At 47.9% G+C, this 24,024-nt stretch overlaps 3 protein-coding genes and 1 long non-coding RNA gene across 5 annotated transcripts; 2 read left to right on the plus strand and 2 right to left on the minus strand.

The window, feature by feature from the left end:
• Positions 1-766: 766 nt before the first annotated feature.
• tigara (TP53 induced glycolysis regulatory phosphatase a) lies at positions 767-4,888 on the minus strand. Its single transcript, XM_079743750.1, has 6 exons — positions 4,816-4,888; positions 4,137-4,174; positions 3,599-3,720; positions 3,316-3,393; positions 2,820-2,930; positions 767-1,516 (listed from the first exon to the last, which is right to left on the minus strand). Exons 1-6 carry the CDS (start codon positions 4,851-4,853, stop codon positions 1,130-1,132), a joined length of 774 nt encoding a protein of 257 aa, XP_079599876.1. The 5' UTR covers positions 4,854-4,888; the 3' UTR covers positions 767-1,129.
• Positions 4,889-5,542: 654 nt separating this feature from the next.
• LOC307080633 lies at positions 5,543-9,557 on the plus strand. Its single transcript, XR_013812098.1, has 9 exons — positions 5,543-5,573; positions 5,962-6,025; positions 6,488-6,551; positions 6,966-7,036; positions 7,486-7,549; positions 8,084-8,152; positions 8,601-8,664; positions 9,075-9,145; positions 9,434-9,557. It is a non-coding gene; the product is annotated as an uncharacterized lncRNA (long non-coding RNA).
• Positions 9,558-10,105: 548 nt separating this feature from the next.
• Positions 10,106-11,664, minus strand: cUnh15orf40 (chromosome Un C15orf40 homolog). The gene is made up of 4 exons (XM_079743430.1): positions 11,490-11,664; positions 11,265-11,406; positions 10,690-10,817; positions 10,106-10,243 (listed from the first exon to the last, which is right to left on the minus strand). Exons 1-4 carry the CDS (start codon positions 11,646-11,648, stop codon positions 10,148-10,150), a joined length of 525 nt encoding a protein of 174 aa, XP_079599556.1. The 5' UTR covers positions 11,649-11,664; the 3' UTR covers positions 10,106-10,147.
• Positions 11,665-11,931: 267 nt separating this feature from the next.
• Positions 11,932-23,654, plus strand: nedd1 (NEDD1 gamma-tubulin ring complex targeting factor). Of its 2 annotated transcripts, none has more exons than XM_079743033.1 (16): positions 11,932-12,048; positions 12,538-12,675; positions 13,838-13,932; positions 15,666-15,782; positions 16,245-16,385; positions 16,819-17,048; positions 18,053-18,257; positions 18,658-18,781; positions 19,236-19,343; positions 19,644-19,745; positions 20,210-20,299; positions 20,804-20,952; positions 21,309-21,498; positions 21,969-22,098; positions 22,599-22,665; positions 23,440-23,654. In XM_079743033.1, exons 2-16 carry the CDS (start codon positions 12,540-12,542, stop codon positions 23,539-23,541), a joined length of 1,986 nt encoding a protein of 661 aa, XP_079599159.1. In that variant the 5' UTR covers positions 11,932-12,048; positions 12,538-12,539; the 3' UTR covers positions 23,542-23,654. The 2 variants fall into 2 exon arrangements, with proteins under 2 accessions (XP_079599159.1, XP_079599160.1); XM_079743034.1 differs by having other exon boundaries at positions 19,239-19,343.
• The last annotated feature ends 370 nt before the right edge of the window (positions 23,655-24,024 follow it).

The raw sequence follows: 24,024 nt of genomic DNA on the forward strand, positions 1-24,024 counted from the left end.
AAGCTAACTGATGTTATCCGGTAAACTATTGTATCATTTTGTTCCCAATATTACTAATATATCATTACATTGTAAATAAATCATGTTGAGCATGATACCATACATTTATGCCGTTATGCCTGATCATGAAATATCCACATGTATTTCAAACAAGAACTGCATTGATCTCTTTGTCGGCCTTGAACCAACCAACAGGTCAGTCGCTCTACAAGACTTTGCGCCCGGGCATTCTCTTATGCAACTGGTAACACCATGTTAGTGTTAGCACCCAGTCTGCTAGCATGTTAGCAGACTGATAGCACATCTTGTTAACACCTGATAGCTCATCTTGTTAACCCCAAGAAACATAATTCGAAGTAAATACAGGTTTTTGTCACTGATGATTTTGAGACATAAGATCTATAAAGGTTTCACAGGCGAAAAAGCCCAAAGATTGAAGACACGGTTGTTTTTTAGTGTTTATGGTATTGTGCTCACTGCCCTTCCACCCATCCTCTTCAGTTATAGAGCATCATCAGTCATACGTTGCTCCAAATCATCTTCCTCATCGGCACTGAGGCGGTGTGGGTGAAGTGAAGCATGGGTCTGCCTCCAGCCCGAAGGTTAATTGACAACAATGAAAGTAACTGATTGGCTACAGAGTCAACAGTTCAGCGGCATTCTGTTCTCGATATAGCCCAGACACATCGATATAGATGGAGGAACTCATTAGAGAACACATCTAGGTGAATCACCAACCAGGGTGTCCCAGCATGGAGCCGCGGGCCGGCTGTGACACACACACACACACACACACACACACACACACACACACACACACACACACACACACACACACACACACACACACACACACACACACACACACACACACACACACAAAACGTAAAATAAGTTTCTAAAATCATCATTAATTTGGTTATCTTTTAACATCTACAGATAATTTATCAGATACAACACAAGGCAATTGAGTGACCGCTATGGAAGGATTAAAGGCAGGCTTTGTAGGTCTTTTGCACATTATGTCACATTGGTTGAAATTCTCTTCAGATGCCAACAGCACCAATAAACCAAATCATTAAAGATGATTTGCTCCGTAGTCAACTACCCTCCTCCCACACCCCCATGGTTATTTAAGATGGTCCGCTCTGTGGACGAAGACCCCCCGGACCCCCCTGATGGTGAGCCCTCCCTGGTCCCGGGCGAGCGTGAGGACGAAGCGGGACAGGCCCGTGTTGGGGCTGAGCGACAGCATGTAGGCGTGGTCGACGCCGGGCGGCGGCGAGCAGCCTAGCGCCTGCAGCAGGTGGCGCACGGCAGAGCGGATGTAGGCGCCGTGACCCACCATCAGGGCATGGACCCCCGGGGCCCCCAGCCCCTCGTCCGCCCGGCCCTCCGCCGGGGGGGAGACCAGAGGCTCTGATGCGGAGGGGACCGGTTCCGGGCGGTTGAGCCAGTGGTCGGCATCAATGCGGCGCAGCATGGATTCTAGAAAGATCCTGAAGCGCTCCGTCACCTAAAGGAGACGAGCAGGAACAACAGAACATCAACAGAAGGACCTGGAAACACCAACAGTACCGACCACTAGAGCCAGGTCCACACGTCTGGAAACATTGGCTTAGAGCCGGTATGTGGCTCAGGAGGTAGAGCGGGTCGGCTGGTAACCGGAAGGTTGCTAGTTCGATCTCATTGATCGAGTTTCGAGTTGTCGCTGAGCAAGACACTGACCTCGCCCTGACTGTTTCTGACGAGCTGGCTGACATCGCCGTCGGTGTGTGAATGTGTGCATGAATGGGTGAATGTTAGGCAAGATTGTGCTTTGAGCGGCTACTGGTAAGAGTAAAGCTGTATAAATGCAGTCCATTGACCATTTATATTCCCTCTCAAAAGCAGCTTCCATCCACCTTAAACTGATTATCAATGAGTCAGCAGTTGGACCATTGAACCATGGTTCTGGTTTTGTGTTGAGGTCTAACGCGTTCCAGACCTCAGCCCGGCGGTTCAGGGCAGGTGCATGAGGCACGTGTTGAAATGGGAAACACAGTTTCAGCTTTCGACTTTGGGAAAAAGCAGATGAAAACTGAAACTACAGAGGTAATATTAAGCTTCATCGATCATGACAACGGCTGAGTTCAAAACAATAGACTCCGAATAAGATGACAACAACTTCTCTTAACAGATCCACTGATCTGTTAAGAGAAGTTGTTGGAGTACAATTGAATGACTGATTTTCAGTTTGGCGACTACTCCAGACCCAAAACTAACTCTTATCCTTTCCCATCCTGAATCAAGAGGTCAGAACATGGAAACAACAGAAGGAAGTTGTGCGTGGTCATCCTCGAGGAATCACCCTCCAACTACTGGGTCGAATGGACCAAGACATAACAACCAACCGGTTGGCTCCGGTTCACACCTCTCCACGGTGACCCCCCACCCACACGGCTGCCTCAGCACGTACATCAACACAGAACCCGCATTGAGCAGGTGGTGACTTGTTAATCGCAAGCCAGTGACAAACATTGTGTGGGAGAACGAGTTGTACTTTGATCAACCTCGTCTCCAACCCACGCACCCGGACCCGTGTCTCCGGCTCGCCCAGAGGGGAGAGAGACAAGCATCCTCACAGAACCTACCTTAAGATGGAGAGGAGGCCACTACTCTGTGCTGACCCCTAGTGGACAAGATACAGAACTGCAGTAGAATGAACATGTTCTTGGTATGTGTTGATTTACACTGGTCTGTCTGTCTGCGTGTGCGGGTGAGGACTGAGGACACCTGTTAACAAGCGTGTTCCGAACCAGTCCAGCAGCTGCACTCACCTGCTGCTCGCTCTCGCCCCCTGGTGCCACAAAGTCCACCGTCGTCTCACCAGTCTCCGCCGCCATCGCCCGGTACGCCTCCACTGGCCGGCCCTCCGCCACGCCGAAGCTCTGCCCACACCACACATTGGGTCAGGGTTCATCATACTGGTCCCCCTTAGCACATCCTCGGTCAGGGTTCATCATACTGGCCTCACACCCGCTGGGTCGGGGTTCATCATTCTGAACCCCCACACCCCACCCCACACTGCGTCAGGGTTCATCATACTGGCCTCACACAACATGAAACCGGTTTACCGGGAGTTTCAGGGAACACCAACACAGAGGGCAGGGTCTGCCAGGTGTGGTGACGGCTGTTTTTTTACCTGTGCAGCCTCAGTGGCCCCAGAGTCACCAAGCCTGACTGGGACAGGCGAGGCTGCTGAAACCAGCCATCAACCACATCCCCAGATATCTAACCCATGTCTGTATGGACAGAGAGGGGAACAGAACGCACCTTCTCCTTCAGTAAAGGGTCGCAGACCATCTCCAGACCAGCGCCGCTGCTGTTGTGTTTCAGGATGACCTCTGCCGTCTGAACGGACACACAGTAACTAAACACAGTTTAATTAGACAGCTTAAGAAGCGTTAAACATCGTTGTGGGCAGAAACAGAAACTACTTCAGACCAAGAGTTTATCCTCAACGTACAAGTTATTAATACACTGGAGGACACTTTGTGAAAAAAGTATTAAATAATAAATAATGAACATCATATATATAAATAATAATAAATCCCACCTGACGGGCCCGCAGCATGCTGCTGACGAAGACGTTGGTGAAGGTGACGTCTCTCAGGTAACGGCCTGCCGCCTCCGCCTGCTGGACGCCGGTCTCAGAGAGACACGAGTCGATGGCCTGCCCTGGGGACACACGGACCACACGGGTTGGACCCACACGGAACCACACGGACCACACGGGTTGGACCCACACGGAACCACACGGACCACACGGGTTGGACCCACACGGAACCACACGGACCACACGGGTTGGACCCACACAGAACCACACGGACCACACGGGTTGGACCCACACAGAACCACACGGACCACACGGGTTGGACCCACACGGGTTGGACCCACACGGAACCACACAGACCACACGGGTTGGACCCACACAGAACCACACGGACCACACGGGTTGGACCCACACAGAACCACACGGACCACACGGGTTGGACCCACACGGGACCACACGGGACCACACGGGTTGGACCCACACGGACCACACGGGTTGGACCCTGCTGGTCTGCGGTGGGGCCGGCCGGGGGTCTACGAACCTTGTAAGAGGCCGTCTTTGTTGAACTGCGTTTCCCCGCTGCAACAAACCAGTCAGCAGAACAACGTTTGTTAGACAAAACCCACAAGCAAATTTATATTGACATTTACATTGAGGGCATTTAGCAGACGCTTTGATCCAAAGCGACTTACAATAAGTACACGTCAGAAGAAGAGAAACAATATATCGCTGGCAGTACAGTGAGTATAATACAAGTTGTTCAACTTATAGTCCTAGTAGTATGAATGATCCTAAACTAAATAAAGCTAGTGTGTGTGTGTGTGTGTGTGTGTGTGTGTGTGTGTGTGTGTGTGTGTGTGTGTGTGTGTGTGTGTGTGTGTGTGTGATAAAGATAACGCTAAATGGTAGAGTAGAGAGTAAGGCCAGATGGAGGCTTGTTGTGAACTGTGACATTTGGATGCGCTTCCACCCAGACTGACCGTGTTGCAGACTATAAATAGGCGACTTCCCCCAATATTCCAGATAATAAACAGACACAGCGTGAACGCTGTTAATTAAACCAAACATTGTGTTCCTTGCACCATGTCCACTATTAAATTCACAAGTGAAGTGAAGTAAACGGAGACTTGTTAGCCGCACACAATCCAACTAGGGTAGCAGCGCGACTGAAGCTCTGCAACAAGTTGACCCGAAACCACGAACCCTTCAGCGGTACTTACTGCCGGACCAGGGTGAAGGCCATAGTGAACAGTGCCATGGTGATGAAGAGGAGGACGCGAGTGTTGAACACCAGTTGAACTGTCACATGTGCAGCTGCTCAGCGCTCTGACTACGGAGGCCCAAAGGAGACGAAAGGGCGAAATCTGAAAACCGTTTTACTTAAAGAAACATTACATGACCTAAAAAGTCTAACGGTTAGTGTAGCACGTCAGAGGATTGGTATTAGTGTAAGTGTAAAGTGTTAACACATTAGTTTAGGCGAAGTGCTTTATCTAAGGTCCAAAACACTTTCCATACCGGCCTAAAGGTCCCTCAGGGTGAAGCTCAGCAGAGGGAATCTAGACCACTGAAAACACGTATGTTGTTTTGTTTAATGTTGTTATTATATTATATTATATTTTATTACATTATTTTATGTTATGTCTACCTTGATATCCGTTGAACAAGCGCCCGAGGCACCCTTGGGCGATCACAGCCGGGTGGCGCTTGAGCTGTGATTAATCTGATTGGTCTGCAAACGAATCTAAGGGCGGAACGGTCAGCTCGATCGACCAATGGCTGACTGTAGCCACGAATCCGAAGTGGGAGTGAGGAGGGAGCTCGACCGGTAAAGGCCCAAAGAGAGCGTCGGGTCCTCTAAGTTACAGTCTCCGGCCTGCAGGGGGCGCCGTAGGGCGTCTTGGGCGGGCTTTCCACTGCAGTTTGTTGTTCCACGACCTTCTTCAGGTGCCGTCAGCCATGGTGGTGAGTTGCTCAAGTAAGGCTCAGCCGTTTTTAATCTCGTGTAATCCTCGTATTTTAAATGCCCAAAACACGCAACTCTTTTGGTTTATTCATTTATGGAGTGTATTTTATACGGGACGATGGGTATTGTTGGGCTTAAGGTTTGGATTGTCGTTTAGTAGCCTGTTTCCTGGAGGGTTCGGGGAATATTAAGGGAATTTCGCAGTGCATTCAATGACCCAACGTTAACAGAGTAACGTTTTGCGCATTAAAACCATTGTCGAACCAGTAAAATGGTTTGAACCGTCGACGAGATGACGTCGGAATCTGTCACTAGTGGTCCCACGAGGGTGCAGGGGTTAATCTAGTTTAGTGATTAAACAAAGTAAATTTGTCTCATGCTTGTGTTCTTTGCCTGCCAGGTGGTGGTCCGTATGAAGCAGTCGGGACTCCTGCTTGGCTCCATGTTGGATCCTGGTTCTGCAGGTAACTGTGTCTGTGTGTGTGTGTGTGTGTGTGTGTGTGTGCGCGCGCCCTGTATCGAAAGTGGCCGTGGCTGGTCTGTAGCCAGGGTCATTGATAGTACAGGAATAAAAACTGAGCGCTTTTCCCGTGTTTGAAGGATTAATAATTCCTATCAATCCCCGTTGCTCTCAAACATTTACCTTCTAGTTGTTGTGTTTTTTAGATGTAAAGGAATGCAATTAGAAATCGATCATGTGTACTTGAGTGGTATAGTTTATTTCCAGCAGTTGTGTATAAATGCAGTCTTTAGTGAATGTAGAAAAACTATTTCAAGAAAACGACTTGACTATCGATCAAAGACTAAAGCTTTGCTTACTTTCTTCTCGGATGAAAATGAGTATTAATGCAAATTGTACTTAGTCTGATGAGGCTGGATCACCGTCTAGTACATGTGTATCTCATGCTAGTTTATTTCCCAACCAGGTGGTGGCCAGTATGAAGCAGTCTGCTGGGCTCCATGTTGGACCCTGGTCCTGCAGAGCAGCAGGTAGTGTGTGTGTGTGTGTGCGTGCGTGTGTGTGCGCGCCCTGTATCGAAAGTGGCCGTGGCTGGTCTGTAGCCAGGGTCATTGATAGTACAGGAATAAAAACTGAGCGCTTTTCCCGTGTTTGAAGGATTAATAATTCCTATCAATCCCTGTTGCTCTCAAACATTTACTGTCTCCAGTTGAAGTTATTTCTAGGTATTATGGAATGAATATGATCAATTGGCAAATCATTTGTGGTAGTTCTTTATTCAGTTTCAAATCTGTTGGTGTCACAGTAGGGGGCAGGGTGGGATTTGTTTCAGACTTTGGTAATATCTAAAAATGAATGCATGCTGATGTGTTTTATTGAGGAGTAATGTACAAGGATAAATGTAAATCTTAAGTGGGTTGTCTCATGCGAGTGTTCTTTCCCAGACAGGCGGGGTTCAGGATGATCTGGGGTTCTGCTGGGCGCCATGGTGGACCCTAGTTTTGCAGAGCAACAGGTGTGTGTGTGTGTGTGTGTGTGTGTGTGTGTGTGTCTCCTGTATCGAAAGTGGCCTTGGCTGGTCTGTAGCCAGGGTCATTGATAGTACAGGAATAAAAACTGAGCGCTTTTCCCATGTTTGAAGGATTAATAATTCCTATCAATCCCTGTTGCTCTCAAACATTTACTTTCTAGTTGTTTTGTTTTTTAGATGTAAAGGAATGCAATTAGAAATCGATCATGTGTACTTGAGTGGTATAGTTTATTTCCAGCAGTTGTGTATAAATGCAGTCTTTAGTGAATGTAGAAAAACTATTTCAAGAAAACGACTTGACTATCGATCAAAGACTAAAGCTTTGCTTACTTTCTTCTCGAATGAAAACGAGTATTAATGCAAATTGTACTTAGTCTGAGGCTGGATCACCGTCTAGTACATGTGTATCTCATGCTAGTTTATTTCCCAACCAGGTGGTGGCCAGTATGAAGCAGTCTGCTGGGCTCCATGTTGGACCCTGGTCCTGCAGAGCAGCAGGTAGTGTGTGTGTGTGTGTGTGTGTGTGTGTGCGCGCGCGCCCTGTATCGAAAGTGGCCGTGGCTGGTCTGTAGCCAGGGTCATTGATAGTACAGGAATAAAAACTGAGCGCTTTTCCCGTGTTTGAAGGATTAATAATTCCTATCAATCCCTGTTGCTCTCAAACATTTACCATCTCTAGTTAGTAGTTTGTTTTAGATTTAATGGAATATATGTACAAATATTGTCTTTTATTGGTATGTTTTATCTCCAAATGTTGTGTATAAATGCGGTCTTTGCTGAATGTGTAGAAAGTCAGTTAGTCAGGTCATCACTCATCAAGGACTGAAGACTTCCTGGTGTCTCGAGGCAAACGATTTAGGCCTATTCAACTTTATTTAATGATTGCCGGCCAATCATCAGTTCATTAAAACATGGCTCTTATAGCATGCTAGGCTACTTCCTTTCACTAAGGTATAACTCCTACAGCAGGGGTTAATCTAGCTGTTAAACAAAAAAAACTTGTGTCTCATGCTTGTGTTCTGTCCCATTCAGGCGGTGCTCAGGATGAAGTCTGGGGTTCTGCTGTACTCCATGTTCAAACCTAGTTCTGCAGAGTAGCAGGTAACTGCGTGTGTGTGTGTGTGTGTGCGCGCGCCCTTTATCGAAAGTGGCCGTGGCTGGTCTGTAGCCAGGGTCATTGATAGTACAGGAATAAAAACTGAGCGCTTTTCCCGTGTTTGAAGGATTAATAATTCCTATCAATCCCTGTTGCTCTCAAACATTTACCTTCTATTTGTTGTGTTTTTTAGATGTAAAGGAATGCAATTAGAAATCGATCATGTGTACTTGAGTGGTATAGTTTATTTCCAGCAGTTGTGTATAAATGCAGTCTTTAGTGAATGTAGAAAAACTATTTCAAGAAAACGACTTGACTATCGATCAAAGACTAAAGCTTTGCTTACTTTCTTCTCGGATGAAAATGAGTATTAATGCAAATTGTACTTAGTCTGATGAGGCTGGATCACCGTCTAGTACATGTGTATCTCATGCTAGTTTATTTCCCAACCAGGTGGTGGCCAGTATGAAGCAGTCTGCTGGGCTCCATGTTGGACCCTGGTCCTGCAGAGCAGCAGGTAGTGTGTGTGCGTGCGTGCGTGTGTGTGCGCGCCCTGTATCGAAAGTGGCCGTGGCTGGTCTGTAGCCAGGGTCATTGATAGTACAGGAATAAAAACTGAGCGCTTTTCCCGTGTTTGAAGGATTAATAATTCCTATCAATCCCTGTTGCTCTCAAACATTTACTGTCTCCAGTTGAAGTTATTTCTAGGTATTATGGAATGGATATGATAAATTGGCAAATCATTTGTGGTAGTTCTTTATTCAGTTTCAAATCTGTTGGTGTCACAGTAGGGGGCAGGGTGGGATTTGTTTCAGACTTTTGTAATATTTAAAAATGAATGCATGCTGATGTGTTTTATTGAGGAGTAATGTACAAGGATAAATGTGAATCTTAAGTGGGTTGTCTCATGCAAGTGTTCTTTCCCAGACAGGCGGGGTTCAGGATGATCTGGGGTTCTGCTGGGCGCCATGGTGGACCCTAGTTTTTCAGAGCAACAGGTAACTGTGTGTGTGGTTCTCCTGTATCGAAAGTGGCCTTGGCTGGTCTGTAGCCAGGGTCATTGATAGTACAGGAATAAAAACTGAGCGCTTTTCCCGTGTTTGAAGGATTAATAATTCCTATCAATCCCTGTTGCTCTCAAACATTTACTGGAGATAGTTTCTAAAAGTGTCTTTCTCTAGAGCTCTGAACCGTCCTGGCATTAGGCTGGTGCATTCAGAAGCCAAGCTGTCAACAAGGGCTGCATATGTTCCGACTGATCTTTGTTTCTGTTCCACCGTCCTCAGGGCTGACGGGCCAATCCCCTCCTCCATCCACTGCTCTCAGACATGGAAAGTGAAAACTGGTCACTTGAAGTCAACATTTCTTGAGATTATGGTTCCTTTTAAATAAAGTGTGTTGACTAGATGTCCTGTGTTTGATTTGTCTCATTGTTCCTCATATAGAGAATAAGTAAGGGAGATAAGTGGCCGCTTAATTGCATAAAGTTTGTGTTGAATTAGATGATGATGAACTGCAATGCATCATGGGATGTAATGCCAAAATAAGTGAATGGTTTGTATGCATTTGGGTTAGTACTCCAGGGAGGAACCAGATCAGTCTTTAACACTACAAAATGGTGCAAGTGAACTTATAAACGCCGCCAAGTTTCACTCTGGCGCCTGTCTGACTTTTCTATGAAACCCAACGGGTTGAGCTGCAAGGCAGGGTTTGCAACCACTAATGTTCTAAGCTGGAGACAGGTCCATTTATTGAAGTTACTCTGTAAAGCTGGTTCAAAAGGTTGTACTTGAATTGACCTGATGCTGTTGGTTAGCCTGTCAGTGAACATGCTGACATGAACTTTGCATAGCAAACTTTAGTTTTTTTTATTGCATTTTCTAAAGATATTCTACGTGATACTTCCAAGGTTTACAAATGGTTCCATCTTGTAATAAGTATCCTGCTTCTTGGTATCAATGGCAACATGGTGGCCGGGTCGGCCGATGGTTAGTCTGGGGTTAAAGTCCGCTAGCGGCGTGCCTCAGTCTGTCCAGGACCTCTTCGGGACTGAGGGTCGTCCCCAAGGTAACGGTCTTGTTCCTGGAGCGGGAGCCCTGGAGAGAAGCAGACTTTATTAATCTCACATGCACTTCAGTCACTGCACATAAAGCTCATCTTAAACACTGCAAAAACCTCGATAAACACAGATCAACAACAATATTTAATGTGTCTGACAATTTTATAAATCATTGAAAGTACACATCCTAGATCAGAACACTGCTGTATCAGTGACTAAAGTGTCCGGTGTTTTTCCAATTATGGACACTATTATATATTCTGTGTTCATAGCCGTACCGTGTAGCCCGGGTTGGAAACAGTAAGAAAATAAGTTCTCAACCGAAGATTTAGTGCACAGTTGTATTTAGGTTTGAATTATTTTTTTTTATCTCTACAAAAATGGCCGAGGCCCGGACCCCGGTGACCTCATAGCGGCTACGGGCCTGCGTGTAGCCTCCCTTGGAGGGTGACTGATGAGGGCTAGCTGCCGTGCGTGAGGCACCTTGTCGAGGGCCACCTGGCTCTTCTTCAGCTGCAGCACCTGGGCCAGGTACCGCAGCAGCTCAGCGTTCGCCTCGCCGTCCGTCGGGGCCGCCGCTATGGCCACGCCCACCGCGTCTTCAGACACGTCTGGGAGACAACAGACAAACAAATGAATCTATGGGACGTAGTTAGACATACCGAAATCAATAGTTACTAGGGTTAGTTACTTGGATAGAAGCATACCTTAACTACCAGTCTCTGTACTGTCTAACACCTACCTGCTCCTCAATGACCTGTCTCTGTACTGTCTAACCCCTACCTGTTCCTTAACTACCAGTCTCCGTCTCCCGTACCTGCTCCTCAATGACCCGTCTCTACTGTCTAACCCCTACCTGCTCCTCAATGACCTGTCTCTGTACTGTCTAACCCCTACCTGCTCCTTAACTACCAGTCTCTGTACTGTCTAACCCCTACCTGCTCCTTAACTACCAGTCTCCGTCTCCCCTACCTGCTCCTCAATGACCCGTCTCTACTGTCTGACTCCTACCTGCTCCTCAATGACCTGTCTCTGTACTGTTTGTTCACAGCGCCCACCTGTGATGGCGTTGTGTTTGGCCCCCGGTTTGGCGTGCACCGACATCGTGACCGCCCCTGTCCTGTCCCGGGTCACCGGCACCGGGAGGACCGTGGCCGCCGGAGTCTCCGTAGCGCAGGGTGTATTCTTTCCATGTTTGCCCTGCGTAGACGACTCATAATTAGAAAATCACCTCTCTTCAAATATCAAAAACAAACTCAGATTCAATAGAAAACCGAACCCACCTTCTTCCCCGCTTTATCTCTTTTGGACATGAGATTATATCCTTCAGTGGAGTCGGTGTTATAGAGAGAGATGAACGGACTGCTGCATGTCTGTCCCCAGGGTCTCCAGGGTGTAAAGGACCAGACGAAGTGATGAATGAGATGGGAGCGATGGAGCATCACACCGGAGCGGCAGCGTGTTGTTTACCGGCGACCCCTTTCCGGACCTGCGCACAGAGAGCAGGGGCGCCCCCTGGTGGAGGGTCTTCCTGGCATGCGCACTGAGAGCAGGGCGCCCCCTAATGGCGGGACGGTTCACACCAGGGAGTGGCGTTGTACAATCCCGAATAAAGTGACTCATTCGTTTATATTTCGAGTTGTTGAACAACACAAGTGAAATCAAGAGTTAACTCATTTACTCACACGGAAGTTTGAAGTTCAGGTTAGATTTGTTGCGTGTTTTTATTGTTGAACGGTGCATAACTTCGCTTTTCTTTCCTCCACGGCCGCCGTAGTGGAGAACAGGCGCGCAGGGAGACTCACAACACTTTTCCACAAGAGGATTCTTCTTCAGAGTTGGGTTTGTAAAGTTAATATTCCTTTATGAATACCCCGTTAGAGAGGTGCTCCCGGACACGGGGTCGGTTCTCCTCATTTGGGACCTCGTGTCGGACCGACTTGTTACTTTATGATGGAGATAGAAGCGATTAGTTAACGTCAGACAACTTTAATAACAAATCGGCGGCTGCCACTGAGGGCCTCTGGTGTATCCAACCTAATGTATCTAATGTATCATTCACGTGTTTACATTTATTATGGACGTTTGTTTAATGTTTATATCTTTTGATAATGATAAATTTTTTTATGACATGTTACTTTTAGTTACTTACTGCTAGTTCACTTCTTTGCATATCAAACGTCTATTTTATCGCTGTAATTCAGTTTAAAATGTGGATTCAACACAATCATACGTCTTAAAGCAACCCAGGCCCATTTGGGACGTTTGTGTTTGTGTGTGTATGTGTGTGTGTGTGTCTGTGTGTGTGTGTGTGTGTGTGTGTGCGCGCAGCCATGGAGGAGGTGGTGCGGCTGGTCTCGTCGGGAGACTGCGTGAAGATCTGGGACTCTGTTTCCATGACGCCGTGCGAGCAGTTCCTCCCCCACAGCGCGACGCACCCGGTGTCCCAGGTGTGCTGGAGCTCCAACAGTATCCTCCTCCCCCTGCATGGTGACGGAGACCCCACCACCCAGGGGTCCTTTAGGGCGCAGGTCCCCTGGTTGCCGAACCCGTTATAACGTACCTCCCATTGTTTTAACATCAAGTAGTTTTTACATTTACATTTAGGGCATTCAGCAGACGCTTTTATCCAAAGCCACTTACAATGAGTACATTTGTGTACATTTGAGAAACAACAATATTCCGCTGTTGGTACAGTAAGGATGTTCATAGAAACAAGTGCCAAGAACTAACAATCACTAGGTTAACCTATTCTCCTTACACAACAAAGATAGCTAGGATAAGACGCTACATGATTCTAAGTACTGTTTTAAGGGCCAGGACGCACAATAAGTGCCTACGATTTCAAAGCCCCAAACCCTATGTGGACTTGAATCTCTTTTTGAAACTTGTTTAGCTGTTAAATAAATAAAATCTAAAGTACTAGCAGGTACAAGCAGGTAGCAGACTCAAGTGTTTGATTATCAGTCTCTAAATGGACCACAGACACTCTTGACTCTGACTCAAGCAGTTTTGGACTGCTTGAGTCTGCTACCTGGGGGGCCGGATACAGGGGGTTAGGGTAGATTCTGTGTTCAAACCCCATTGTTGTCTACCTGTAGGTATCCTTGAGTATCTATGTAGAAACATCCAGGCTTTGAACAGCCTTGGTGAACTGAACAATACTCAGTTTATTAAATCATTTTTCAGGATGATCACTCTTAAAGGTGCGGTCGGTTAGATTTGAGAGTCATAAATAGAGGAAGCAGGAAAGAGCAGAAGAGAATCTAGATCTAATATTTAGAAACCTAGATCGATTCCTAGAACCAATCAGGGAAGAAATGCCCAGGTCAGAAAGGAGCTGATCTAATTTGTGTCATACAATGGCCGGTATGTCAGAACATAGCATTTAAAATGTAGCTACTATATCTTTCCTACACTCCTTTAAATCCACAAGTTCTAGACTGTTAGCCTTGACCTATGTCCAGACCGTTATCTATGCTGTTAGCCTTGACCTATGTCCAGACCAGTATCTAAGCTGTTAGTCTTGACCAATGTCCAGACCAGTATCTAGACTGTTTTCTTGACCTATGTCCAGACCAGTATCTAGTCAGAACCAGTATCTAGACTGTTAGCCTTGACCTATGTCCAGACCAGTATCTCGTCAGTGCCAGCAGCGTTGGAGACAAGCTGGTGGTGTCCAGCCTCAAGGCGTCTCCTGTCCCTGTAATTGAGCTGGCCGAAGGGGTAAGTACATCATCTAACCCTGGGGATAGTGGGAACGGCAGGGGCTCAGGAGGTACAGCCTGGTGGTTCCATCCTTGGTAGCTCCTCCTCACTAAGGGCACACTCACACTAGGCCATCTGTGCCATGCCCAAGTCCGTTTCACACCTGTACCGTGCTCAAGTACGATTGCCCCCACCCCCTGCTGTGCACTGGCCTGTGCTCACACTAGGCAATATTAACTGGGCCTGAGTACGGTTGCCTCTTGTACATACGTCATCACGTCGTAATACGTCACCACCAAGCGTCCGCTGCTTAGTAGAACAGCACAGAGAATACAGTTGACACTTTACTGACTTTGTGGCTTATTTGGAGCCGTTCTACTCAGATACAGCCCTCTCTCACTGAGCGTCTTTACACTGCCAAGTAGGCCGTTTTATGCACGCCTTTTTTGCGGCACGGTCCGCGCGTTTACACTCCCCGAAGTAAATTGCCTGCTTGAGCTAGAACCCCGATTTACCGTCCCGGACCCTGCACACATTGGTGGTTTATTGGGTTTCATTCTGTTGTAAATGAGACGGCTCCGCGGTTCCAGGGGGGGGTGGCCTTGGATAGTGGTGTTGCTGTGCTGTCTCCACAGAGACAACGCAGCGATATGATCATGAGCAGTTAACTTCTAACTTGAGAGAAAGTGAAATACGCGAGCTGCTGATCATGTGAGAGGTGATGCAGTCGTATTAAACAAAGACGTTGAAGGGTGTCTTCATTCATAAAAAAATAAAAACACTCGGGAGTGTGCATATTATTCTAAAGAGGTCTAGACTCTGTGCGCAGCCCCGTCTTCTCGAGTGAACCAAGAAAGCCCACGCCGCGACGAATGGGGTATTTTTGATCAAAAACTCAACTTCACTATCGCACCACTATTGTTTAATGGGAAAGAAGGGTCGCATGGATGACTATACGTCATCCAGCTCAGTTTGCCTGGCCGTGCGTGTGCGCATGTCGGCTCTTTAGCATCTGTACCGTGGCCTGAGCACACCTCTCCGAAGTGTGCTCAGGCCACGGAATTGAAGTGGACTTGAGAACGGTTGGCGTGCTCACACTAGCCAAACGATGTAGACTTGAGCACAGTACAGGTGTGAAACGGACTTGGGCACGGTACAGATGGCCTAGTGTGAGTGCGACCTAAGTGTTTACTGTTTAGGTGTACCTGAGTAAGACACCTAGCCCTTTCTGCCCTTAAAGAGCTGGCTGTCGCCTTGCATGGCTGACATGGGTGTAAATGGGTTAATGAATGTGTAAATGTCTGCGTCTACACAAAGGTGTGAATGTGAGATACTAATTGGAACAGGTCAGAGATATGTAAAAATGATTTCCATAGTACAATTCTCTTCATGTACTACTAACTTTAACACGTTACAATACTGCAGTAGTAGTTCTAACACTGATTCAATACAACTGTTCATGTTTCCTTATCTACACGTCTGTCTCTCAGTACTGCAGTAAGCATTCATTAGTCTACTAGTCTAGAGGTTGATTCATACTTCTGTGCTGAAGAGAGGGAGGCCCTCGGGTGTAGAGACCCAGGGGGGTAGAGACCCTGTGGGGGGGGGGGGGGGGTAGAGACCCCGGGTATGACGTGACCCAGGGGTGCAGAGACCCCGGGTCTGTAGAAAACCAGGACCCCAGAGGCGAACCATCCCCTCCCAGGGTGTCGGTGCTAGACGCCGCTCTCGCGACTCCTTGTGTGTTCCAGAAACGGCAGACGCGCGTGTGCCTCAGTGCCTCCTCCCAGTACCTGCTAAGTGGCGGTCTGGACCACACGGTCAACCTGTGGGACCTGAAGAGCAGGAGGCTCCACCGCTGCCTGAAGGTCAGTCCCCTCCTCCACCTGCTCGACCACCACCCACCACCCAGCCCTCCACCACCACCCCGCTCCGCCCAGCCCTGCAGGCCCACCACTGACTCCAGACGCAGCCCTCGGGGGTTGTGTATTATTCACGCCACTGGGGACCCCAGAGCCCCCGCCGCTCACCAGCTGAACAGTCCGTCAACAGCAGGCATCTGTAGCGCTGGACACTTGCATATTAATGACGTCATTTCATTGAATACCACACAAATTCACACTACTCTATAACTACACACAAGCACAATACACAACAGGCATTACTTACAGCCATCTGTTCTCAGAGCAGGGGGTGACCTTTTCTCTCTCTCTCTCTCTCTCTCTCTCTCTCTCTCTCTCTCTCTCTCTCTCTCTCTCTCTCTCTCTCTCTCTCTCTCTCTCTCTCTCTCTCTCTCTCTCTCTCTCTCTCTCTCTCTCTCTCTCTCTCAGGACCATAAGGAGGAGGTGACCTGCGTCTCCTTCAACGCTAACGACACTTGCGTGGCATCGGGCTCCACCAGCGGTGACCTCATCCTCCACGGCCTCACCACCAACCTCTCCAGCAAGCCCTTCGGCCACGGGGCCAATCAGGTGAGGGCCCTCGCCGCACAATTCCTGTACACCATTAAAGCCACTTCCTGCATGTCCAAAGAGATACTTTAATACTTTTCCCAAACTTATAAAAAACCTTTCTAAATGTCAATGTGTTACATTTTATATACTTACCCTATGGGTGTTGTGGTAGTTGTAGTTCTCCACATAACCCAAGATGACCTGGGAGTTGTATTTCTCGTTCTCTTGGTAACCCACGGTGACGTGGTAGTTATAGCTCTCTCTGTAACCCAAGGTTACCTGGTAGTTGTAGTTTTCTAGGTGACGTGGTAGTTGTAGTTCTCTTGGTAACCCACGGTGACGTGGTAGTTGTAGTTCTCCTGGTCACCCAAGGTGACCTGGTAGTTGTAGTTCTCCTGGTAACATGGTAGTTGTATTTCTCTCTGTAACCCGGGCTCTGTGTCTCCTCCAGCCCATCCACGACCTGCGGCTGTGCCCGCTGAAGCGCTCCCTGCTGGGAAGCGTGTCAGACGGCGGCACGGTGGCGCTCTGGGACTCCAACACCCAGAAGGAGCTGCACGTGTTCGACGGCGCTCACAAGGCCCCCGGCTCTGGCCTGGCCTTCTCCCCCGCCAGCGACTTGCTCTTCATCTCCGCCGGCCTCGACAAGAAGATCATCTGCTACGACACGGCCAGCAAGATGTAGGTTCTCAACCCCCCATATACCAGGAGATACATCAGATATAATAAGATACCATCTAGTACCATCAGATATGATCAGATACCATCAGATATAATGAAATACCATCAGATACCATCAGATATAATAAGATACCATCTAGTACCATCAGATATGATCAGATACCATCAGATATAATGAAATACCATCAGATACCATCAGATATAATAAGATACCATCTAGTACCATCAGATATAATGAAATACCATCAGATACCATCAGATATAATAAGATACCATCTAGTACCATCAGATATGATCAGATACCATCAGATATAATGAAATACCATCAGATACCATCAGATATAATAAGATACCATCTAGTACCATCAGATATAATGAAATACCATCAGATACCATCAGATATGATAAGATACCATCTAGTACCATCAGATATGATCAGATACCATCAGATATAATAAAATACCATCAGATACCATCAGATATAATAAGATACCATCTAGTACCATCAGATATGATCAGATACCATCAGATATAATGAAATACCATCAGATACCATCAGATATAATAAGATACCATCTAGTACCATCAGATATAATGAAATACCATCAGATACCATCAGATATGATAAGATACCATCTAGTACCATCAGATATGATCAGATACCATCAGATATAATAAAATACCATCAGATACCATCAGATAAAATAAGCTACCATCTAGTACCATCAGATATAATGAAATACCATCAGATACCATCAGATACCAACAGATATGATAAGATACCATCAGATAGGGTAAGAGGCCATCGGATACCATCAGATATGATGCTGTAGAAGATACAATAGGATATTACCTAAGATATGACATAAGCTATTAGATACAATAAGATATTATAAAAGATACGATAGGATTTGAGTTATCGGATTTCATCGATATTGAAGAAGATATAAGATATGAGACTCTAAGATATAACGTGTGTGTGTGTGTGTGTGTGTGTGTCCCAGCATCTTACGGGTGATCAGGGCAGAGGCCCCCCTGACGGCGGTGGACTTCTCCCCTGACGGCCTGGGGGTGGTGGTGGGCTCCACACAGGGCAAAATCTACCACTACGACCTGAGGAACCCCAGCACCCCCACCCGCATCACCCCGGCTCACAAGACCTCCGTCACCTGCCTGCGCTACCAGAGCTCCAGCAGCAAGCAGCCCAAGGTACCATCCCATAATACACCATGTGGAGGTACCATCCCATAATATACCATGTTGAGGTACCATCCCATAATACACCATGTTGAGGTACCATCCCATAATAAACCATGTTGAGGTACCATCCCATAATACACCATGTTGAGGTACCATCCCATAATATACCATGTTGAGGTACAATCCCATAATACACCATGTTGATGTGGCCATGGACGTGGGTCTTCATGTAGATAGCTCCCATCTAGAGGAGGTAACTCTATGGTACTGAGGCACTGATGAAAGCATTATGAATGTTACCAACTGGGTTAACACCATATCGGTATATACTATAATATGATACAGAGGTAGTATATTATAGGTAGTATAATACTATGTATGTATCTGATGTACGCTGTTCTCTCTCCAGTCCTCCAAGGGACCAGGCAGTAAAAGAATCTCCAGCAAACTGCAGAGTGGCCTGTCTGACTCCGCCCCAAGGCATGGCTCCGCCTACCATAGCCCCGCCCCCCACAGTGGGGAGCAGAACACTGGTTTGTTCCGTCTTCCAATACTGACTTGTAGTCCATGTTACATTTGTGCGTTTGCCTGTTGTGCGAATAGTCACGCTCAACCCCCATCTGATAGAGGAGCAGAGTGCTTCACAGCCGGTTGACATGTTGTCTGCCACATCAACTCTGTTTAAGGGGAAAATCACGCAAAAGTCGGTACAGGAACTCATTAGTCCGGTTTCAGACTTCTCCGTCGTGCCCAGTAGGATTGAGTTGATGTTGTAGCCTTTTAAAATCCTACAGTATGTCACTGCAGCCAAATCGAACGTTCATAATCTCAATAAAAAGATGTGGATAATAAGTTACGTCCGATGTATAAACATTGAAGGTAAATGAAGGACCGTGTGGACCAACCTTGCATTCACATGATGGACCATGTTGTACACCAGTAGGTCGTTTGAGGTCTGTAATGACTCTAGTGTTGTCTCGTGTCCAGCAGGGGGAGAGTTTGCCGAGGGCCAGTCGGAACCTCTCGGTGCGCTCGGGAAATTCAACAACAACGTCGGCCGCAACAGTCTGGACATGTTCTCTCCTGTCCACGAAGGTAGCCAATTCACTTGCATCCTTACTAGCCTCCCTACACCTTATCTGACAAGTTAGGGGTTCTAGAGACAGGCGGTAGGGGTAGAGGTAGGCCTCACTTAAATCTGCTATAGGTATGCCTATCTTAAATCTACTGTTGTTAGGCCTCACTTAATGCTGCGATAGGTATGCCTATCTTAAATCTACTGTTGTTAGACCTCACTTAATGCTGCTGTAGGTAGGCCTCACTTAAAGCTGCTGTAGTTAAGAATCACTTCAAGCTGTGAATAATGAGATGCAGTAACACTGTGTTGTCCACCAGGGGGAGTGAGTGTTGAGAGCAGGTCTGAACCTATCACTGCTCTCGGGAAATTCACCAGCGTTGGCCGCAGCAGTATGGACATGTTCTCTCCTGTCCGCGAAGGTAATCAATTCCCTAGCATCCCTAGCCTTCCTACACCTTATCTCATATGTTAAGGGTTCTAAAGACCAGGTCACATGTTAGTCTGGTGTTCTATGACCAGGTCACATGTTAGTCTGGTGATCAAGAGACCAGGTCACATGTTAGTCTGGTTCTCCTGGTGTTCTAGAGACCAGGTCACATGTTAGTCTGGTTCTCCTGGTGTTCTAGATACCAGGTCACATGTAAGTCTGGTTCTCCTGGTGTTCTAGTCTGGTTCTCCTCGTGTTCTAGAGACCAGGTCACATGTTAGTCTGGTTCTCCTGGTGTTCTAGAGAGATGTTTACGCCAGCATTGGTATTTCCAGACTCGGATTACCAGAGAGATGCTCTGGTTGCCAGGGGAAACGGTCTTGTTCTACTTCCTCCTGGAATGCTTGGATGTGCAACGACATCGCCCTCCCTTATTGGATGTTTTTGTCTCCATAGCAACAGGTGGTGAGATGTTTCCAAGAGACGGGGAATCGCAGCCAATCAGAGGCCGAAGCAGTCTTGACGTCTTCTCCCCCCTCAGAGACGGTAACACAAAAGGAAGTAGACAAGCCCTTAGACTAGAACTACAGGAAGTACACAGGAGGTAGTCTAGCCCTGATGCTAGAACTACAGGAAGTAGACAAGCCCTAATGCTAGAAGTAAAGGAAGTACACAGAAAGTAGTCTAGCCCTTACGCTAGAGCTATAGGAAGTACACAAGAAGTGGTTCAACCCTGATGCTAGAAGTACAGGAAGTAGTCCTAAGTAGCCCTGATGCTAGAACTACAGGAAGTAGAGTGGACATTACAGTCAAACTACAGTATGTAGACAAGAAGTAGGCTAGACCTTACATCAGTCAGGTAACTTAAGGGCTGTCTATCTCACTTTATTTCGGGGTTCTATGTTTGGTTGTACTTTTGCTTCCTCTCCTTGATGAGAGTTTCAATTTGGGAACAGAGGAAGATCAAGTAGAATAAGAGCTTGAGAAAGGGCTGCTGACCTATGAAGACGGCTGTAACTCCAGGTGGATTGACAGTCCTCTCTGTTCCAGACTCCTCCTCTGGCCTTCCCCCCCGCAAGACACCCCTGGGCACCCCTGGTAACCGCTGCTTCAGCCCACTGTCCTTCTTCAAGACCCCTCCACCAATCAGAGAGGAGGAGACTCCGCCCTCCCCGGGCCAGACAGTCGACCCCCAACAGGTGACCAGTTGATCCCAACTCCAGCATCACCAGCATCACTAGAACCACTAGCATCCTCAGCATCGTTAGCGTCACTAGCATCACCAGCATCACCAGCATCACTAGCATCACCAGCATCATTAGCATCACCAGCATCACCAGCTTCACCAGCTTCACTAGCATCACTAGTATCACTAGCATCCGTAGATGAGATGAACTTTCCCAATGAGGCGGTGTTTGTGTTTGACGTCGTCATGGTTCTCCGTGGCATTCTTCATAGTCTGGTGATGATCCACCAGTAAGAAAACAGGAACAGGAAACAGGAGCAGGAAACAGGAGCAGGTAGACTGATGAGGTGGTGCTCGTTCTCGTTGCAGAACCTCAGCAGCAGCAGCAGCAGTCCAGAGGACGGGCAGACGATGCCGACCGCATCACTGCAAGCCAATCAGAGCCAACCAGCCCCCGCCTTCTACACCCCAGAGCCCAGCCTGCGGAGAACCAATAGCCTCTCAGCTCTGCTTGGTGCTGGCTCCTCCCACAAGGCACCCACGCCCACCACAGCTCCAGGTGACAGTAGAGCAGCTGCCTCACCTGAAACATCTCACTCTAGCGATCTACTGAGCGCTGCAGAACCTCTTGATACACCTCAACGTGCGAGGTGTCCCATATTTTATACCACCAGGTGTGAGTGTGATTAGCCGTTACAAGTAGTTTTGAAAATCTGCCTTATCTGACATCAAGTGTGTGATGTCATCTAGATGTCACTAGATGTGTGCTGGATAGATCAGTCTACCAGCCTACCCAGTGGACTGTAGCAAACGTTGCTCATCTATCCGTCATACATCTAGGTGGACACGCCCACTTGTGTTGTCAGAAGAGGCAGATTTTCAAAACGGCTGTAACAGCTAATCACACTCACACCTGGAGGTGCAATATGTCACCTTTAAGGGAATCAAACCCATACCACAGCCCACCTTTAACACCAGTCCCCCCCCCCCCATTGCGGGTCTCTGACCGTTGCGGTCCCGTTTCTCCAGGCGCGGCAGAGCTGTCGTCCAGTGTGGCGGCCCAGCTGGAGGGGGTGTGTGCCCAGGGGGGCGCCCCCCTCAGCGCCCTGCAGACCCACTTCATCCAGAACATGATCCACGACACCCTGGAGGAGTTCAGGTACTGGTCCTACTGGCCAACATGTTGTTTACCCAGCTCCTTCACTGGTCAGAATAAGGGTCCCAAACTCACAGTGCATCAGAACCAGAGAGCAGTCACTATAGGTCGCCGTGTTTAAACGGCGGGTTTACTGGAACCCTCTCTGAGGGTGAAATGTACGGGGGGGAACGTCCTGGTTCTTAATGTACGCACTTACTGTATGTGGTTTTTAGTTGTAGCACTTAGTTATGTAGCATCTTATCCTAGCTATCTTTGTTGTATACGGGGAATGGGTTAACCTAGTGATGGTTACTGCTTGGCACTTGGTGATATACAGAGATATATTGTTGTTTCTCTTTCTAAAGACAAATGTACTTATTGTAAGTCGCTTTAGGTAACAGCGTCTGCTAAATACCCTGAATGTAATGTCAATGAAACAGCCCGAAGTGACGTCATTATTGACTCGTGTGGGAGGGTGTGACCTAATGTGGGAGGAAGTGACATCACTGGTTTGTCTCCAGGGACACCTGCCATCGCGACATCGTCAACCTCCAGGTGGAGATGATCCGACAGTTCTACATCCAACTGGTGAGAGGCATCCGAATACCATGACAACCACCACCCCATCCCTACCGCACAACCCCATCACCATGACAACCACCACTCTAACCCCTACCCTACAACCCCATCACCATGACAACCACCATCCTAACCCCTACCCAAGATCCAGATCACCATGACAACCAACACAACCACCATTCCTACCCCACAACCACATCACCATGACAACCACAACTCTAACCCATATCCAACAACCCCATCACCATGACAACCACCACAACCACCACTCCTACCCCACAACCCCATCACCATGACAACCACCACTCTAACCCCTTTCCCATAACCCCATCACCGTGACAACCACCACCCTAACCCCTACCCCGCAACCCCATCACCCTGACAACGACCCCCCTAACCCCTACCCCACAACCCCATCACCATGACAACCACCACCCTAACAATTACCCCACAAACACATCACAACCACCACCACCCATACCCCACAACCCCATCACCCTGACAACGACCACCCTAACCCCTACCCCACAACTCCATCACCATGACAACCACCACCCTAACACCTACTCCACAACCAACACCACCACCCGTACCCCATAACCACATCGCCATGACAACCTCCACCACCCCTACCCAGCAACCTCATCCCCATGAAAACAAAGCCAAACATGAAGCAACAGCAGGTGAAATGGCGTGAGACCTGGCCTGGAGGCTGTCAGGTTGCGCCTCAGAGGAGCAGCTTGGGCTGAGTGTGTGTGTGTGTGTGTGTTTTTGTGTCTACAGAAGGAGATCCACGGCCTCATAGAGAAGTACTCCCTAAACGACTCGCTGCTGGAGGAGATCCAGAAGCTCCGGGAGGAGAACCGCAAACACTTCAACTACTGATGTGTGTGTGTGTGTGTGTGTGTGTGTGTGTGTGTGTGTGTGTGTGTGTGTGTGTGTGTGTGTGTGTGTGTTTAAATAAAGTGTAAACCTGTCCCGTATGTCTGCTCCCTGTATGTCATCAATAAAGCATTGTTAAGGACGTTGTTGGGAAGCCATGGCAGCCAGAGTCTTAGTGCTTACGCCTCCTCCACCCCAGTCCACTGGAACCTTCTGGGTCCTGGTATAATTAACCCCCTGGGTCCTGATATAACCCCCTGGGTCCTGATATAACCCTCTGGGTCCTGATATAACCCCCTGGGTCCTGATATAACCCTCTGGGTCCTGATATAACCCTCTGGGTCCTGATATAACCCCCTGGGTCCTAATATAACCCTCTGGGTCCTGATATAACCCTCTGGGTCCTGGTAGAACCTTCTGGGTCTTAATATAACCTTCTGGGTCCTGATATAACCCTCTGGGTCCTGGTATAATTAACCCCCTGGG

The sequence above is a fragment of the Pollachius pollachius genome (genome assembly GCF_949987615.1).
Source record: "Pollachius pollachius genome assembly, chromosome: 9".
Lineage (NCBI taxonomy): Eukaryota > Metazoa > Chordata > Actinopteri > Gadiformes > Gadidae > Pollachius > Pollachius pollachius.

Coding starts and splice junctions, on each gene's coding strand:
- tigara (XM_079743750.1), bottom strand. CDS start 4,853: ATGGCACTGTTCACTATGGCCTTCACCCTGGTCCGGCA. Junction 3,394..3,598: donor GCATGCTGCGGGCCCGTCAG/GTGGGATTTATT, acceptor GTGTCCGTTCAG/ACGGCAGAGGTCATCCTGAA. Junction 1,517..2,819: donor GGGGCGAGAGCGAGCAGCAG/GTGAGTGCAGCT, acceptor CGTCTCCTTTAG/GTGACGGAGCGCTTCAGGAT.
- cUnh15orf40 (XM_079743430.1), bottom strand. CDS start 11,648: ATGCTCCATCGCTCCCATCTCATTCATCACTTCGTCTGGTCCTTTACA. Junction 10,818..11,264: donor CAAACACAACGCCATCACAG/GTGGGCGCTGTG, acceptor GTTGTCTCCCAG/ACGTGTCTGAAGACGCGGTG. Junction 10,244..10,689: donor GCCAGGTGGCCCTCGACAAG/GTGCCTCACGCA, acceptor GCTTCTCTCCAG/GGCTCCCGCTCCAGGAACAA.
- nedd1 (XM_079743033.1), top strand. CDS start 12,540: ATGGAGGAGGTGGTGCGGCTGGTCTCGTCGGGAGACTGCGTGAAGATC. Junction 19,746..20,209: donor GTTCTCTCCTGTCCGCGAAG/GTAATCAATTCC, acceptor TTGTCTCCATAG/CAACAGGTGGTGAGATGTTT. Junction 20,953..21,308: donor AGACAGTCGACCCCCAACAG/GTGACCAGTTGA, acceptor TTCTCGTTGCAG/AACCTCAGCAGCAGCAGCAG.